General features: G+C 36.4%; 1 protein-coding gene across 6 annotated transcripts in view; it reads left to right on the top strand.

Moving 5' to 3' along the window:
* Positions 1-18437, top strand: part of LOC6042530 (fat-like cadherin-related tumor suppressor homolog) — a 660890-nt gene that overhangs the window by 578302 nt on the left and 64151 nt on the right. For all 6 annotated transcript variants that reach the window (XM_038257357.1, XM_038257356.1, XM_038257355.1 and 3 more), the window contains 2 exons: positions 9654-11423; positions 11830-12813. In XM_038257357.1, the coding sequence (XP_038113285.1) occupies positions 9654-11423; positions 11830-12813 (2754 nt within the window). The remainder of the gene's footprint in view (positions 1-9653; positions 11424-11829; positions 12814-18437) is intronic.

Genomic DNA, 18437 nt, shown 5'->3' with positions numbered 1-18437 from the left:
GTAATATTAAGTGTTTATTTTGACGAAGGTGATGTGCACGCTTTTGTATGCGATTTTACCATCGGATTTTTTGCTGTGCAGGAATATGTAGTACATTTTCGATTTCAAATCATATTTGTATTTATGTTCCTGGTTAACGTTTGCTTAAGAAAATATCAAATTTTTTCAATAAAATTCAATAATACCATTAACAATCACAAACCTGCCAAAGTTTCGGTTGAACAAGCTAAATCAGAGTAGACACGTGATATTTGTACACAAAAAATATGTAATTATCAAATAATTCTTGTAAAAAATACATTTTTACACTGTTTTATGATTTTAATTTCTGAATAAATCCCATAAATTCAAAAACTTAGGCAAAACATAATTTTCAAAATGTTTAGCGGTTTTCAACCTTATACAAAGTTGTTTCTTGTCTTACTCATCAAAATGTGCAAACATTTTGATGAGTAAATGACTCATGAAACACATCATTTGATAAGTTTTCTGAACTGTTAGTATAAAGTTTCCAATAAATAATAAAGGAATTTAAAACCAAAAAACTTAAAATAGAGATATCTCAGAAATTTCCCGATGAAACATTTCGCTTTTAGAAGCATTGGAAAGCTGAGAAAATTTCCTATAAGACACATTTGAAAGTGGCGATGACTATTTTTTCCTAAAAAGGTTGTTCTAGAAAACACGCCGTGTCCTGAATGTAGAAGTAGATATGTAATAAGAAATATTAATAAGATTCTTCTGAATAGTTTTTTTTAACATTCTTTATTTTTATCGAATTATTTACCAATGTTTTGTGGAGTCGGATAGCAATTTTACATAATTACTTATTTTTCGGAAAGTAAATAATCTGACCCACCGTGCCACATTTGTTTCCTTTGAAATTGACATCCAGATTCGTCCCTCCTCCCCTCTCACTTACCGCCTTTTCCTTTTTATGGTGACCCAACCAGGTCAAATTTTTCCTCTCAAAAGTGAGTGGGTGGGGAGAAGGACACGCTGCTGGTGACCAACATCAACTCCAGCACGATGAATGATGGTTGGTCGACTGATGCCACCAGGAAGTGTTCGCGTATTCTGCATTTTAGGTGAATGGCTTTGAAGAGAGGTGGGGGAGGGGCGGTTTGTGATGATGCTTTGTCGGCAGCAAATGAGCTTTTCACATCGCAGCTTATAAATCTTTATGCTGATGTTGTCGGTTAGATCGTACTCATTCCCCCTCCCCTCTTTTTTTTTTTCTTCCACTTTTGTTCACAGGTTGGGTTGAGGTTTTTTGCTGCTTTTTCTTCCTGGGTTGTCATACTCACATCAGAGATTTGCTGTATAATATATGTCATTCGCAGGTGACGAAGATGTATGCAAAATATGACCCAGTTTCAATTTGAACGAACCTGATATGGTCGGGGGCTAATCAATTTAAGTCAGATTAGAATAAATCAGTTGATGGATACCTTTTGGTCCATTATTGTATGGAAATGTGAAGAATGGATTACAGACATTGAGTCCAGTATAATAAGTACGCTTCTAAAGAAGTCTTCGTTGAAAAAGTAAAGATAAAGATAGTAAAGATATTCGTCACACGTGAATAAGCCACTTTAAATTTATTCCACTTTACACAAAAATTTACATCCCAATCGACCCTAAGAAAAACAGTTTCCGTTACCAGCTGACGGAAGCGCCGGGAAGATTCCGAACGCCCCACATGGAATTGAAAACTTATGCAAAGTGCATACGATCTCGTTAAGTTTGAACAGGATAGCGCAAAGCGCCTTACTCACACACACACACAAAATACACAAACAAACAGTGTTACTAGTACCGCTGTGAGCAGTGCCGAACACATATACGAGCTGGCTGGCCATCGAGTCTTGAACTTCTTGGGCAAACATCTTCAAATCGCCGGTTCTGGGAACGGGAAATGGTGGCCCAATAGGGTGATACCAAGTTTTTTTTCTCTTTAATATTGTTTTTTATTGATCTATTTTAAATGATCTTTGAATACAAATTTTTCACAAAAAATGATCACCCTGGTGTCACCAGTTTAAAGTAGCGGCAGTAAACATTGATCCTCGGGAGACTCTTTTGCCAAGTAGCATCAGTAAAGGAACCCGAAGGTCCGGAATATGATACTCCGGGGCTTTTGGCGGAAAACTGTTCGCTCATACATACATGCAAAGCGCCAATTGAACCTGTATGTGTGTCACAAAACTTCAAGTCGAAACAGAGTGTCACACTCTGTGTACGAATGTGTGAAACGGGGGGAAGACGCTACAAAGTTCAAACAGAATCATAAATTTTATTATGTTGAGATGGGTCTCAGTCGACACACAAACACACACGAAGTTTATTTGGTTCGATGAAGAAACAACAACTATACTGGTGACGATGACAGCTCTACGAGGGGGCGAGCTTTTGGACGTGTGATAGTGGGTGATAGTCCGTAACGAGCTTTGTTTCCAGTTTAACTTTGCTCACGGGACGTGACTGCGAGGAGTCGATATGGTTTGACGGTACTTTCGAGAGCTTACAGTTTATTTTGAGTTTTGTCTGCAATGATCTTATAACTTGTTTAATTCTCAATGTAAATAATTCGACGTTCCGAGAAAAACGCGTTTTAATGTTTGACCTTGAATAAACAAAAACGAAAGCACGCAATATAAACAATAACAAACACGTTTTGTTTGGCTGACCATTATGTGCATTGTCCCGAAGTTTATTTGAAGTTGGTTGCTGGAGTCCCGAGTTATAATTACAAATGTTTACGGTAGTCTAACTTGTACGTGCGTCAAACGCGTTCTGACCTGAAATCCCTTTGGTACGTTGTCGCACTTATATCAATTCTCTGGGAGTGACAAGATAGCACGACAAGATTGAAACTACTTTCATATGTAAAGTGACAAAAATGCACGGAGTTTTTTCGGATTTCGTTGAATATCTCAGGATTAAAATCGAATTTTGGAGATCTGTGAAGATTTTGGCATTGCTGCACAAAATGGCGTTCTTAACTCAATTTGACCCAAAATGCACGTACGGCAAGTTAGCACGACGGCGACGAATTGTTAAACACCAAATCACCATATTGTTCAAAACAGCTAAAGTATTTTTTTTTTTCATGAAATTATTTTTATTAGGTCCTTTTCGGTACTGGGACCTGGTTAGGACCGAGTCGGCTTATGTAATTACATTTGACTTAATAATTACAGAGGATCTTGTGAACAGCTTAAGTATAATACTGTCTCAATAAAATCATTCTTATAAGCATTTTTGGTCGGACAAATGCATCAAGAATGTATTAATCCACTTTTTTTGGAAATCTCGGCCAAGCCTGCTGCTTCAACAACTATTCAGTCCAAATCAAAATTTCTTGGAAACAAAATTTAAAAAACTTACTTAAAAATTATTAACAAAAACTAAACTATAATTTACTAAAAAATAACAAAATCTGTCTATCTGATATATTTTTGAGAAATTTTCCATCATTGAAAAAATCTCGGGTTAATTTTTCAAAAGGACGTAAGAGCGATTTGTAAATAAAACCTTTCAGTTTGATATATTTGCGATAAATTTATCTCAAAAATGCTTCTAATTTTTCATTTTCTAGTCCTTAACATGCTCTGTACTGAAAAAAAAACACAGAAATTTGTCATTTTTAAGAGGACTCCATAATGGCTCTTGTGTACTTTTAAAAACTAGCTCAATACATTTATTTAAATAGGTGCTGACGTAGACAAACTTTGAAAATATTTTTGTAAAATTTATTTTCATGCCAATAAATTTTTATTTTCTAAAAGATTTTCTTATCCATTTTTTTTTTTCAATAATTACCAACTCTTTGAAAATAAATAGCATAACTGCCAAACTAATTTGTAAGATTTTTTCCTTCCTTAGAACAAAGAATTTGTGATAATTGTGCGAGTTATTCTGTTCCAAAGACAAGCAGATCTGTAATTCTGAGTTATTTTTATTTTTTAAAACATATGTAATTATTTTCCATTTAAAACAAATGTAATTCAGAACAAATCTGTTAATAATAGAATCAATTAAAATGTGTTGTGTCTATTTGAGAAGAACCCCTTGGTAAGCTTTTCATTCAAACGGGTTTTTCGATCAAAATTAAAATAAAAAAAAAAACAAATCATTCTTACAAACATAAGCTATAGGTATTTGAATAAAGTCTGACTTTCAAATAGGGGAATGTGGGGCAAGTGTAACAAGCTAAGGAAATGCTCGTTATAACCCATTAAAAAGTTAAAAAAATCTGTCGGATTTTATTATAATCATCTTTTTCTAGGTCTTAACTAAGACTTTGTTAGAAAAAGTTTTTCAAAAATCCAGTTTTTTAATGTAAAAAATTGATTTTAAAAATTTTGATTTACCGTACGTTCTACTCAGCTAGTGGGGCAAGACGAACAACCCGTTGGGGCAAGAGAAACAATGCATGAAAAAACATGTTAATATGCTAACTATTGAACTGTTATCACTTAGATACATCAGATTAGAATGTATTTGAAAGATTTATTCCATTTTTAGATTAAAAAATAATATTTTGAGCATGAGCATGAGCATGGTTGACTGCCAATGAGCTGCTACTCCGTTATTGACAGATCAGCTGAAGTTAAACAATGAATTAAAAATGATCAGTGGGAGCCAACCATCCGTTCACTGTTTAACCTCTGAAGATCCCTACTTTATTAGTCAATACCGGCGCCCTCCCAAGAAGCCTGCAGTTCAACGAAAGGGAGGAATGTTAGTCCGATAGTTGAAGTTGCAGACTCATCAAGCACACAGTTTTTCGCTATATACTTGTTGATACCGCTTGAGACCGTTGAATCCACAGCATCTCCTTCAAGCATCACGTGATTATTATTTTTTGGGTTAGTAGGATAAGGTATTGGCTTTTCGATGCCTCCCGAGCTACGATGCTATGGGGAGGACTTTCATAACAGACCCGTCGGCGAGCCTTCCGAGCAACGATGCTATGGGAAGGTCTTTCTGGTTAACACATAAAATCACTCACTCACAATTATTTCACTACACTATTAATTAATCCAAAATGTCAGTGCGTCTTTCGATCATTATATAGAAATGGCTTTTTCACCATTAAAAATAAAACCTTATTCAAAACATTATACATAATTTACCCGACGCCGTGCCTTCCGATCAACGATGATATAGGAAGGGCTTTGAAAATGACAAAACAATTAATTAAGATCTCAAAAAAAATCACAAAAAAAAATCACAAAAAAACACCAATTACTCAACGAAAATTACGCTCAAGACACAAATAATCCAGTAAGTCATGCTATTATTCGATCACCACAATCACTCACCCCTAACGAACAGCGACACAAAAGCAAACAAATAAAATAACCTGCATAATCACGATTTCGCGTCCCCACTTCCAGCGCACCAATGATGCTATTATTCGATTACCACAATCACTCACTCCATACGAATCACAGCGACACAAAAGAAATGAAAATGAGCATGCAAAAACAAGACAGCGCGTCACCGTGGTCAGCGCACAAATGATGCCATTATTTAATTATAATAACCACGCACCCAAGCACACAAACAGCGACACAAAAGAAATGAAAATGAGCATGCAAAAACAAAACAACGCGTCCCCGTGGTCAGCGCACTAATCATTTTTAGATTAAAAAATAATATTTTACTAAAAATTTTATCGTTTTTACGAAAATAAAATATTACTTAGATGATAAATAGTAAATTTTCATAATATCCCTATATTTTGTATGGAATTTTTTTAAAAAAATTGTTTATCAATTTTTAAGTACTATCATGTATTTATTTCCCAATAAAATATGTTGTTGCAGCAAATCGTAATTTTTTCCATACTAAAAATCCATATGGTACACTAGCCCCACCTTAACAAGATTTTTTAAAAGCTCTCAGCAAAAATAACCAAAAGTTAAATCATACTTTGTAATAGGTGCATGTCATTGGTAGGGACACTACTGATCTAGGAAAAATTGCATTTTGATAAAATGAGCCTTAAAACGAACCCTCAGCCTTATTTTGTACATTCCAAATATTATAAGACAACAAAGGTTTTGAAAAAACTTCACTAAATCTTATGCCCTATGGCGTTTACGTCGTTTTGGCGGTTATGTGGTAATAGAATCAGCTAATTGCATTGCTAGCAACAATTCCTCATACTGGAAATAATCAAAATTGTAAAAATTACTGCCGTACAAGCAATTGTTCCTCTTGCCCCATATGGTCGTCTTGCCCCACCTTCCCCTAAATATTGAGGCCGTTTTCTATTTTTGAAAAACAAACTATTCTTGCTTGCTGTAATAGTTTTGTGACTTTTTTCCATTCTTTCAATATTTTTGTGAGATTTTTTTCATTTATTTAAATTTGAGAAAAAATTAACATAAATAAATAAATAAATGAAAAGGTCAATGATAAGCCCATTGCAAATATTTTCCAAAGCATTTGTTACACCACATAATTGCCTTAAAATATCTTAAAATTGCATCTAAAATATTACTGATAAAAAATCGACCTTTAGTTTTTTTGTGTTTTGTTCATTGGCCCTTGTGTCTTTTGATTTTTTGTTTTACATTTATTTTTTTCTTAAGTGTTCGTAACTTTAGGTTTAATTGTCAAATCATGAATATGCTCCCCGGATCAGACATATTTTTTTTAAATAAGATGCAACATTACGAGCTTTATTTGAGCAGTTCTCTAGGATTTCGGTCATTCGATTTTTTTTGTATTTTTTAATCCGACTGAAACTTTTTTGGTGCCTTCGGTATGCCCAAAGAAGCCATTTTGCATCATTAGTTTGTCCATATAATTTTCCATACAAATTTGGCAGCTGTCCATACAAAAATGATGTATGAAAATTCAAAAATCTGTATCTTTTGAAGGAATTTTTTGATCGATTTGGTGTCTTCGGCAAAGTTGTATGTATAGATACGGACTACGCTTGAAAAAAAACAATACACGGTAAAAAAAATTGGTGATTTTTTTATTTACCTTTTTATCACTGAAACTTGATTTACAAAAAAACACTATTTTTATTTTTTTTTTATTTTTTGATATGTTTTAGAGGACATAAAATGCCAACTTTTCAGAAATTTCCAGGTTGTGCAAAAAATCATTGACCGAGTTATGAATTTTTTAATCAATACTTATTTTTTCAAAAAATCGAAATATTGGTCGCAAAACTTTTCAACTTCATTTTTCGATGTAAAATCAAATTTGCAATCAAAAAGTACTTTAGTGAAATTTTGATAAAGTGCACCGTTTTCAAGTTAAATCCATATTTAGGTAACTTTTTTCAAAATAGTCGCAGTTTTTCATTTTTTAAAATTAGTGCCCATGTTTGCCCACCTCTGAAAAATATATTTTTAAAAGGCTGAGAAAATTCTCTATATTTTGCTTTTTTGAACTTTGTTGATACGACCTATAGTTGCTGAGATATTGCCATGCAAAGGTTTAAAAAGCAGGAAAATTGATGTTTTCTAAGTCTCACCCAAACAACCCATCATTTGCTAACGTCGATATCTCAGCAACTAATGGTCCGATTTTCAATGTTAATATATGAAACAATTGTGAAATTTTCCGATCTTTTCGAAAACATTATTTTCAAAATTTTCAAATCAAGACTAACATTTCAAAAAGGCCAAACATTCAATATTACGCCCTTTTAAAATGTTAGTCTTGATTTGAAAATTCCGAAAATATTTTTTTCGAAAAGATCGGAAAAATCGGAATTTCACAATTGTTTCATATATTAACATTGAAAATCGGACCATTAATTGCTGAGATATTGTCGATAAAAAATGATGGGTTGTTTGGCTGAAACTTAGAAAACATCAATTTTCCTGTTTTAAAACCTTTGCATTGCAATATCTCAGCAAATAAAGGTCGTATCAACAAAGTCCGAATAAGCAAAATATAGAGAATTTTGTCAGCTTTTCAAAAATATTTTTTTCAAAACTGGGCAAACATGTGCACTAATTTAAAAAAATGAAAAACTGCGACTATTTTCAAAAAAGTCACTTAAATATGGCTATAACTTGAAAACGGTGCACTTTATCAAAATTTCACTAAAGTAATTTTTTATTGCAAATTTGATTTTACATCGAAAAATTAAGTTGAAAAATTTTTACGACCAAAATTTCGATTTTTGAAAAATCAGTATTGATTAAAAATTCATAACTCGGTCAATGATTTTTGCACAACCTGAAATTTCTGAAAAGTTGGCATTTTATGTCCTCTAAAACATATCAAAAATAAAAAAATAAAAATAGTGTTTTTTGTAAATCAAGTTTTAGTGATAAAAGTTAAATAAAAACACCAAATTTTTTTTACCGTGTATTATTTTTTTCCAGTGTAGTCCGTATCCATACATACAACTTTGCCGAAGACACCAAATCGATCAAAAATTCCTTCAAAAGATACAGATTTTTGAATTTTCATACATCATTTTTGTATTGACAGCTGCCAAATTTGTATGGAAAATTATATGGACAAACTAATGATGCAAAATGGCTTCTTTGGGCATACCGAAGGCACCAAAAAAGTTTCAGTCGGATTAAAAAATACAAAAATTAAAATTGAAGAAAAAAGACCGATTTCGTAGAGAATTGCTCATTTCGAAAAAAAAAACTCCTTTTAGACTTTAAAAATTTCGCCAAATTCACTTTATATGTTTTTTTTATAAATGTGACGTTACGAATTTTGTCCAGTTTCTATTTCTATAGTTAATTACACTCAAACCCCGGTGGTTTGACACCAACTGTTGTCAAACGAACGGGGTCTCTTTTTAGTTTGACACCCCTTTTACACGGAGTTCACACACACTACCAAACGTTTGTTTTGATAGTGTGCTTGAGCGCCGTGTAAAAAGTGACAGTTCGTCACTTTTTAGTTTGACTTTGACCAACCAACGGGGTACAAACTAAAAAAGTGTCAAACGAAAAAGTGACCAACCACCGGGGGTTGAGTGTAATACAATTGTAAAGTTTTATTTAGTTGTTCAATAATGGAAACCAACAATTTGGATGGATGAAAAACGCTATGTCTTTTAACCTTCAGCGGAAATATTTGGAAACTACTTTTTAAAAGCTTTTATTGATAAGATTTTTTTGCATTCAGGCTCAATCAAATATAAGCAGGAAGCTTTTGCAATCAATTTAGTGATGAAGGTATCAAAGGTTTCTACACGTTGTTTGAATGGACATTTCACATTTCTCATTTGAATTTATCGTCAACTGGGGCAAATTTATAGTTTTTAGAGCTTTCCGAATCTTAAAATTTGAAAATTGATTTGACTAATTTTGATGTTCTGTATCGATTCAAAACGAAACCATTTAAAAATATAAAAATATCGTAAAAAAAATGGCGATTCACCCCAGATGAATGTACTTTCTGTTTCTATAATTGCTCCAAGATTGATCATTTCACATTAGCTTTTCAATAGGGCATAACCTTAAGCAAAAAATCTAGGTTACGCCCTTTTGAAAAGTTTTTCTTACATTTTTGAAAACAAGCCAGCCAACAGAAGAGCTGAACAATATTCTAGAAGCATGACATTAAATTATAGTTCGAACCAAGAAAATACATCTAGACATTTTTTCTAACACCTTGCCTCTTTTTATCCCTCTTCCTGACAGGTACTCGCCACGGACCAGGACATGGGCGAGAACGGACGCGTCACGTACTCGATCAAGTCGGGCCGCGGCAAGGCGAAAAAGTTCCGCATCGACCCGGACACCGGCATAATCTACGCGGCCAAATCGTTCGAGGTGGACACCGAGTACGACCTGCTCGTGAAAGCGGAGGACAGCGGAGTGCCGAAAAAGTCCCAACAGGCACGGGTCAGCATCGCCGTCGTGGACGTTCCGGCCAAGTCGGAGAACGCACCGGTGTTGAAAACGATTGACCAGCATGTTGAGGTGACGGAGAGTGACACGCCCGGGTTCTTGGTGGCGTTGATACAGGCGATGGATTATGACGGGGAGCAGTTGTGGTTTGATATTGTGGGTGGGGACGAGCGGAATGAGTTCTATATTGGACGGGATAATGGAAACGTGCTGTTGGCGAAGTACTTGGACTGGGAGACGCAGAAGGAGTACAATTTGACGATTAGCATCTCGGACGGGGTGCACGTAGTTTACACCCAGCTGTACGTTTCGGTAATTGATATAAACGACCACCGGCCGGAGTTTACCGAGTCGTTGTACCGGGTGGACATTTCGGAGAGCATTGAGGAGGGTACGGAGGTGCTTCAGCTGCATGCGACTGATGCCGACGAAGATAAGAAGCTGTTTTACAGCTTGCACGCGGCACGTGACCCCGTTTCGTTGAAACTGTTTCGCGTGGACTCGGTGAGCGGGAGTATCATTACGGCGCACAAGTTGGACCGTGAAGCGTTGGCTGAGCACGTGTTGATCGTTATTGTGAAAGATCAAGGAACTCCAGCGAAGCGCAACTACGCCAAGGTCATCATCACTGTGCACGATCACAACGATCACGCGCCTGAGTTCACGAGCAAGATCGTTCAAGGCAAGGTGTACGAAACGGCTACCGTTGGAACGCGGGTCGTGCAAGTGTACGCCATCGATCGGGATATTGGTGACAACGCCAGGATAACTTACTCGATCGTCAGCGGCAACATTGGCAATGTGTTCAACATCGATCCGACCATGGGCGTCATCAGCGTTGCGAAAGACCTGGATATTAGCGCCCTCTCCGAGTACATGCTCCAGGTGAAGGCTTCCGACGGTGGCAAACCCTCACTTTCCTCGCAAATTCCCGTCCATGTAATGATCAACATGGCGGACAATGCCCCACCACGCTTCACCTCCGTCGACCCAGCCGCCGAGATCTACGAAAACCTCCCCATTGGAACCTTTGTCATCCACATCGAAGCGCGCAGCACCTCCTCCCTTCAGTTCGAGATCATCAGCGGCAACGTGAACGACATGTTCTTCATCAACCCCTCGACCGGTGTCATCACTACCAAGGACATCCTCGACTACGAAACGAACAAGTTCTACAACCTCACCGTGCTCGCTACAAACATGGCCTCGGCCAACGCGACCTGCGCCGTGATCATCAACGTGCTCGATCGCAATGACAACGTGCCGTACTTTGAGCAGCAGGTCTACAAGGGAGAAGTGTCGGAAGCGGCACCAATAGGCTCGCTAGTGCTGACGCTGAACGAACTTCCGCCGAATGTCAGCCAACTGTTGGTCAATGTATCGCTTCCGTTGGTGATCAAGGCCAAGGATGCGGACTCGGGGTTGAACGCGCTGTTGCACTACGACATACTGGAGGTTATGCCGAGGAGGTACTTCCACATCGACTCGAGCACGGGGGCGATCAAGACCATTATGCACCTGGACCACGAGAAGATACCGTTCTTCAGTTTTCATGTTAAGGTAAGAAGTCCTAATGGTTATTATAGATTTTGTTACAGTAAACGCTTTAGTTTAGTCAAGGTATGATAGATTTTGGCTTTCTGGATACGCTCCAATCCACAGAATTGAATTTAGGTGCCTCCATGGTTTCGTTCTGTAAAAGAGAAATTCAATGGAGGCGCTTGGTTTCTTAGAATGATTCCATAGCATTTGTACCTTAAATTTACAACATTATTCTTTCGGAGGAAATTCACCAAAATTCAATTCTGCCGATTGGAGCGTGTTCAGGGAGCCCAAATCTATCATACCATGACAAAACTGAAGCGTTTACTGACATCAACTTCAAAAATGTTGAGTTGTGCTATCGATGATGTTATTATCGTTATCCTTGGAAAATAACAACAACAAAAACACTTCCCTTTTCCAGGTAACTGATCTCGGCAAACCGCGCCTCACATCGGAGACCACGGCCGAGGTTCGGATCGCGGTCAACGACGTCAATGACTGCGCGCCGGCCTTCACCCAGAAGGAGTACAACGTGACACTGCTGCTGCCAACGTACGAAAACGTGGCCGTAATACAGGTGAACGCCACCGACGAGGACAGCTCGGAAAACTCAACTCTGCGATACGACATCATCGAAGGCAATCGCGACGGGGTGTTTGTGATCGACGCCGGAAGTGGCATCATTACGACGCGGGACGTCGAAAGCATCGGGTCGCAGTACAAGCTGGGCGTGAGGGTGTCGGACGGGAAGTTCTCGAAGGTCGCCTACGTGAACATCCAGGTTGAGACGTCGGAAAATTCCGGGCTGATCTTCCAGAAGTCGATCTACGAGGGGTCGATCTTGGAGAACAGTACGAAGATCACGACGGTAACGGTCGTCAACGTGCTGGGGTCGAACCTGAACGAGCACATCGAGTTTGGAATCCTTAACCCTACTGACATGTTCAAGATCGGACTGACCTCCGGAGCGATCCAAACGACAGGAAAGAAATTCGACCGTGAAGTCCGCGACAACTACGAGCTGATCGTCGAAGCCCGCTCGCAACTTCCGGATCGAGAGAAACCGCGCGTAGCGCACGTCATCGTGAACGTCACCATCCTGGACATCAACGACAACTGCCCGATGTTCGTGAATCTGCCGTACTACGCGGTAGTCTCCGTGGACGACCCGCGGGGATCGGTCATCACGAAGGTGCACGCCCTCGATCTGGACAGCTTCGAAAACGGAGAGGTGCGGTACGAGATGAAGCGTGGCCACGGGGAGTTGTTCAAGGTGGACCGCAAGACCGGGGAAGTTACGCTGAAGCAAACGCTCGAGGGTCACAACCGGGACTACGAGCTACTGATTTCGGCGTATGACGGTGGAATTACGCCGTGCTCGACGGATGTTACGGTGCATGTGAAGGTGAGTGAATTTATTTGTTTTTCTTGTTTGAAATATGAAGTCTTCTGTTACTATTACATATTGACCAAGGTTTTTAATCGATAAAAATATCGTCGATAATATTATCGTCTAAAGATAACGATAATCTGTCGTTATCGTTATTTCGATAATTCTATCGCCGATAATGGACTTAAACTCATTTTAAAAATCTTTCTTAAATCGACATAAATCAACTTAATCATGTTATATTTTCATGCTTTCACTAAAAATACATTTTTTGAAAATGTAGTAGTTTCAAAGTATAAATACTCCAAATTGTTCACAAATTACCGTCATTTTTGAAAGTACTCAAATTTTCAAAATCTGCCATAGAGCAATTCCAGCTCAAATCAGGAATTTTTCTAATACTTTTGTACCCGACCCTCTCCGATTTCAATGAAACTTTGTAGACATGTTATCCTAGGCCTATATAAGCCATTTTTGTGTATATGGAGCCAATAGTACTCGAAAAAACATTTGAGAAGGGCATAAGGTATTTAAATATTTTTGTATTTTGTAATTTAAAAATTACTGTATCTCGAAGCCGTTGCGTCGTATCAAAAAGTGGTCAAAGACAAACTTGTAGCAAATTGGACGGGCTTTCTGAAAAAAATACACTGAAGCAAAAATACACGCCATATCTATGAGATTTTTTCATTTTTATGTCTAAATCTTAAATTTAAAGGTGATGTCACGATTTTTTCTCGTTCAAATTTTTTGAGAAAATAGCCTAAAATATAATCAAAAGACTTACGAAACATGCAGGATGGTATGTCTCTCCTAAAAAATTCAAAAATCATTTACTGAAACTGTTTTTTTTTTTTTTTCAAAAGTGCTCTAAACATCAAAATTTTCAAAAACCGATAGTGAGAATTGATTTTCCAGACAATTTTGCATAAAAGTCTCCATATTGACCATTGTCCTATGTCCAATCCTTGGGAAGATACAGCGGTTTTAAAAATAAAAATGTTGAAAAAACGGGATTTTTTGTGGTTTTTGGCATTTTCTATATGACAGACTTGGTTTTTCAGTTTCGTAAAAAAATTTACCGGAAAGCTCGTTCAATTTCCCATAAGTTTGCCTTTGACAGCTTTTTGATTTATATTGTTTTTATATTTACGTAATCAAATTTACTATCCTGGTTTCTACCACACTGAAAAAAATATTCTATTTTCAGTTATAAGCAATGTAATTAAGCTTATATCTGTAAGCCCTTACATCCAATTGAAATGCTGTCAAAGGCAAACTTATGGGAAATTGGACGAGCTTTCCGTTAAAAATATTTACGAGACTGAAAAACCAAGTCTGTCATAAAGAAATTGTCAAAAACCACCAAAAATCCCGTTTTTTCAACATTTTTATTTTTAAAACCGCTGTATCTTCCCAAGGATTGGACATAGGATAATGGTCAATATGGAGACTTTTATGTAAAATTATCTGGGGAATCGATTCCCACTACCGGTTTTTAAACATTTTGACGTTTAGACCACTTTTCAAAAAAAACAGTTTTAGTAAATGATTTTTGTATTTTTTTTTTTAGGAGAGACATACCATCCTGCATTTTTTGTCAATCTTTTGGTAACATCTTAGGGTGATTCCTCAAAAATTTTGAGCGAAAAAAAATCGTGACATCACCTTCAAATTTAACTTTTAAACTTAAAAATCAAAAAATCTCATAGATGTGGCATGTATTTTTGTTTCAGTGTATTTTTTTCAGAAAGCCCGTCCAATTTCCTACAAGTTTGTCTTTGACCACTTTTTGATACGACGCAACGGCTTCGAGATACAGAATTTTTTAAATTACAGAATACAAAAATATTTAAATACCTTATGCCCTTCTCAAATGTTATTCTCGAGTACTATTTGCTCCATATGCACAAAAATGGCTTATATAGGCCTAGGATAACATGTCTACAAAGTTTCATTGAAATCGGAGAGGGTCGAGTACAAAAGTACCAGAAAAAATCCTGATCTGAGCTGGAATTGCTCCATATTGGTATCAAACGAAGCGAAATTTTGTATGCTTTTTCACTTCATTAGAGTTTTTTTAAAATACTGAAATTTTCACAAAAAGACCGTTTTTTCGAAAATACTCAAATTATAAAAAAATTGCAATACGGGTTTGAAACGAAGCTGTATTTTGCATGTTCCAAACATACATTCATGTTATGTATGCTTCATATAAAATGTTGCTCTGTTTGATACCCATACCTATAACAAATTAAAGAAATTTAAGTATTTTAAAAAAATAGCGATATTTTGTAAAAATATTGGTGACTTACCAAAAATAATAGGTATAAAATCTTTCTAAATTTTGCTTTTTTTTTGCAAATTTTGGAAACTTAAGTATTTTAGAAAAATACTGCATTTTGTGGAAATTTGAAACTAATAAACTAAAAATGCATTTTAAATTTCGCTTAGTTTGATCAATATTTCAGTATTTTCGAAAAATACGATATTTTTCGAAAAAAAATTTTTAACAAAAACACTTCAATGAATAAAACGGAATACAAAATTTCGCTTCGTTTGATAACCACATTGCAAATTTTTATTTTTTTTTTTGTATTTTCGAAAAAAAAACATTATTTTGTGAAATTTTTAGTTTTTAACAAAAAACACTCTTAGAAAGTAAAAAAGCATGCAAAATTTCCCTTCGTTTATTACCCATATTTTAAAGTTTGAAAATCTGAGTTTTTTTAGAAAAAAAACGGTATTTTGTGAAAATTTAAAAAAAATATTTGAAGAAAACTAAAATGAAGTGAAAAGGCATACAAAATTTCTCTTCGTTTGATACCCATATTGCAAGCTTTGAAAATTTGAATTTCTTAGAAAACACGGTATTTTGTGATTAATTTTGAGTATTTTTACTTTGAAACATACTACATTTTTAAAAAATATATTCTTAATGAAAGCATTGAAAATTTAACATGATTTGGTTGAATTAAGTCGATTTCAGATAGATTTAAAAATGAGTTATCGCTCATTATTGGCGATAAAATTATCGCTGATAGAGTCATCGAAATAACGATAATGATAGATTACCGTTATCATCTCGCCGATAACGATAGAAATATCGCAATCTTAGATTTGGTTGCAAAATCAATAATCATTAAAAATTAAATTGAAACTAGCCGCGTCATCTTTTGACAACCAAAGCCTACCATGATCCTAAAATTCAATAAACCTTCAGGATTTGAAAACTCCTGTCGTGATTACTACACGGAACATAGTAACGGTTCAGCACCGAATATCGTCAAAAATCACGACACCACGAATCCCAGAGTTGAGCAGTTGTGCAGCATGCAATATAGAGGTCGCAAAAAAGGATCAAATTCAGCAAAAAAAGGAAACTCGATTTCCACTATATTCTACGTTCTGTATTTGTAGCAGGGAAAAATTGAGTCTCCCTTCCTCCGGAAGGAGGGTGGAAAAACTAAATCGTCGAACGGATGAAAAATAATCCAATCTAGGCATGGTTTTTATTACATTTTTATCCGCTTTGGTGTGTCGTCTGGCCCCGGAGGGGCCAGCGGCATCAGTGGTTACAGTGGGCCAATCCTACATTTCCGACAATATTTGGAGTTCTTTTCATCGATGAAATTTTGCAATAGTTTGACCCGCTGTGATCAAACTTGCAGCCGCTTTCACTAGAGTTGGAAGAAAGAGTGCCAAAAATGTCGAATCCGGAAAATAAAAGTTATTTGAATTTTTCGTCAGCACAGCCTGGACCGGACTGGAAATGTCCTTTGTTTCATGCAAATTCATTCAGAACACCGACCCCCCCTCCTAACTCACCAACACACAGTATCAGTCTCGGATCTCGGGTACCGTCACCGGAACCGGTGAAACCTAGGTCCGCCGTGTTACCGAACGCTGCCTGCGACCAGAGGGCGCTTAGTCTCGTTCGAGCTCAAATTACACCGGCTCAATTCCAATTGAATTTTGTCACTGAATGGACTCACCACCAGAAAAGAGGAGCAAGCCATCGTCCGGAGCAAAGAACGTACACGAACATTTGCACGTGGATGGTATGCATGCTTTGCCGAAAATCTGATCGGGGTATTCCCGGTGAAAAATGATGACATTACCGAGATTTGGCTTGGGAGCATCGGAGCTGTTGGAGCACCAGGCACCCTTTTTTCACAGTAATTACGGACCGTTTATGGTCGTACATTTGTCAGGGCTGATGTTACTCTCGTTCTAATGGGTTACTACATGACGTGTCGAAAACAGCTTTAACATTTTAGCATTTTTTTTTTAAGATTTTATATTAACTTTAAAGTATCTCAATATTTACAAATGTAGCTAAATTATGCTAAATTTCTATGATTTATTCAAATTTGGGTCATTTTATGTAAAGCAGTACACCACTCAAAATCGACCTTCTCGGATCAAACTGAAATTTTGTAAGATGTTGATATTATACAAATATGCAAGAATCCCTCGTTTTTGCAATTTGTCCCATGGTTCGCTCTTTTCTTTCAGTTACATTCATACCTTATGCCAAAAGAAGCCACTCTACTTCATTAGTTTTTTTTTTCCATAGCTGGTATCGAAAATCTGTATCTTGAAGGGATCTTCTGATCGATTTGGTATCTTGGGCAAATTTGTAGATTATAATAAGGATTTTTTTGAAAAAAAAGTACACGGAAAAAATCAACTTTGAAATTGGAATTTTTATAACTAAAATTTATATTCCAAAAAGACGTACTTCTTTGCTTGAAATATTCAATAACCAACTTTCGAAAATCAAGCTTTTTATTTATTTTTATTTTTTGAAAAAAAAAAATACATTTTTGTGCAATTCAAAAATAACACTCATGCAAAAAATATTTCCGGTAGTTGAAAATTTTTCCTACTTTCTATTTCTAGGATCGATCCGAACATTAAGTGGTCTATTCTATAGGCAGAAGAACGATGTTCGAAATTTGAGCAAAATCCATGCAAGTGAACCTTTTGGCCTGGAGTTTTTAGTTTTTGGCCATGAATGAAAATCGATATAAATACTTGTTTGAGTTTTTAGTTTTCAATCCTAGTTGACTTCCTTCCTTTCATATTTCGACCCAAAAAGAAGTCTATTTGGATTGAAAACTAAAAACTCGAAAAAAAATGTTTATCGATTTTCATACATGGCCTAAATCTAAAAATGTTTAGGCCTATAGGATTTTGCTCAGGTTTCGGCCATCGGCCTATTTTGCCATATAGAATGGACCACTTTATGTTTAGATCGATCTGAGCATTTTTTTTTTTTTGCAAAACAGATCAAGCTACCCTAGTAAACATTTTTAAACTTACAGCCAGTGCTGAAAATGTCAAGGGTCATGACGCGAAAATCGCCGACGCTGACACGAGTTTTTCAGCTCGATTCACTGTCCCGCAAAACCGGGACATAAACAAACCCGGTGCAGTCGTGAGTCTCCTAGCTCACCGAGCAGCTGCCACCGCAAGGCAGTAGTCGATCAACGCTCATACGACGTTGCACGCACACACATAAAGAAACATGTTTTTACACAAAAAGTTTGTGTTTATGAGTGGAAATAAATTTTTATACATTCATAATAATTATTTTAAGTGATTTGCGCCGTCTTGAAACTTTCTATTGTTAA

The sequence above is a fragment of the Culex quinquefasciatus genome, chromosome 2 (assembly GCF_015732765.1).
Source record: "Culex quinquefasciatus strain JHB chromosome 2, VPISU_Cqui_1.0_pri_paternal, whole genome shotgun sequence".
In the NCBI taxonomy this organism is placed as follows: Eukaryota; Metazoa; Arthropoda; class Insecta; order Diptera; family Culicidae; genus Culex; species Culex quinquefasciatus.
The sequence above is the reverse complement of the archived record's forward strand: the minus strand, read 5'-3'. Positions and strand labels throughout refer to the sequence as shown.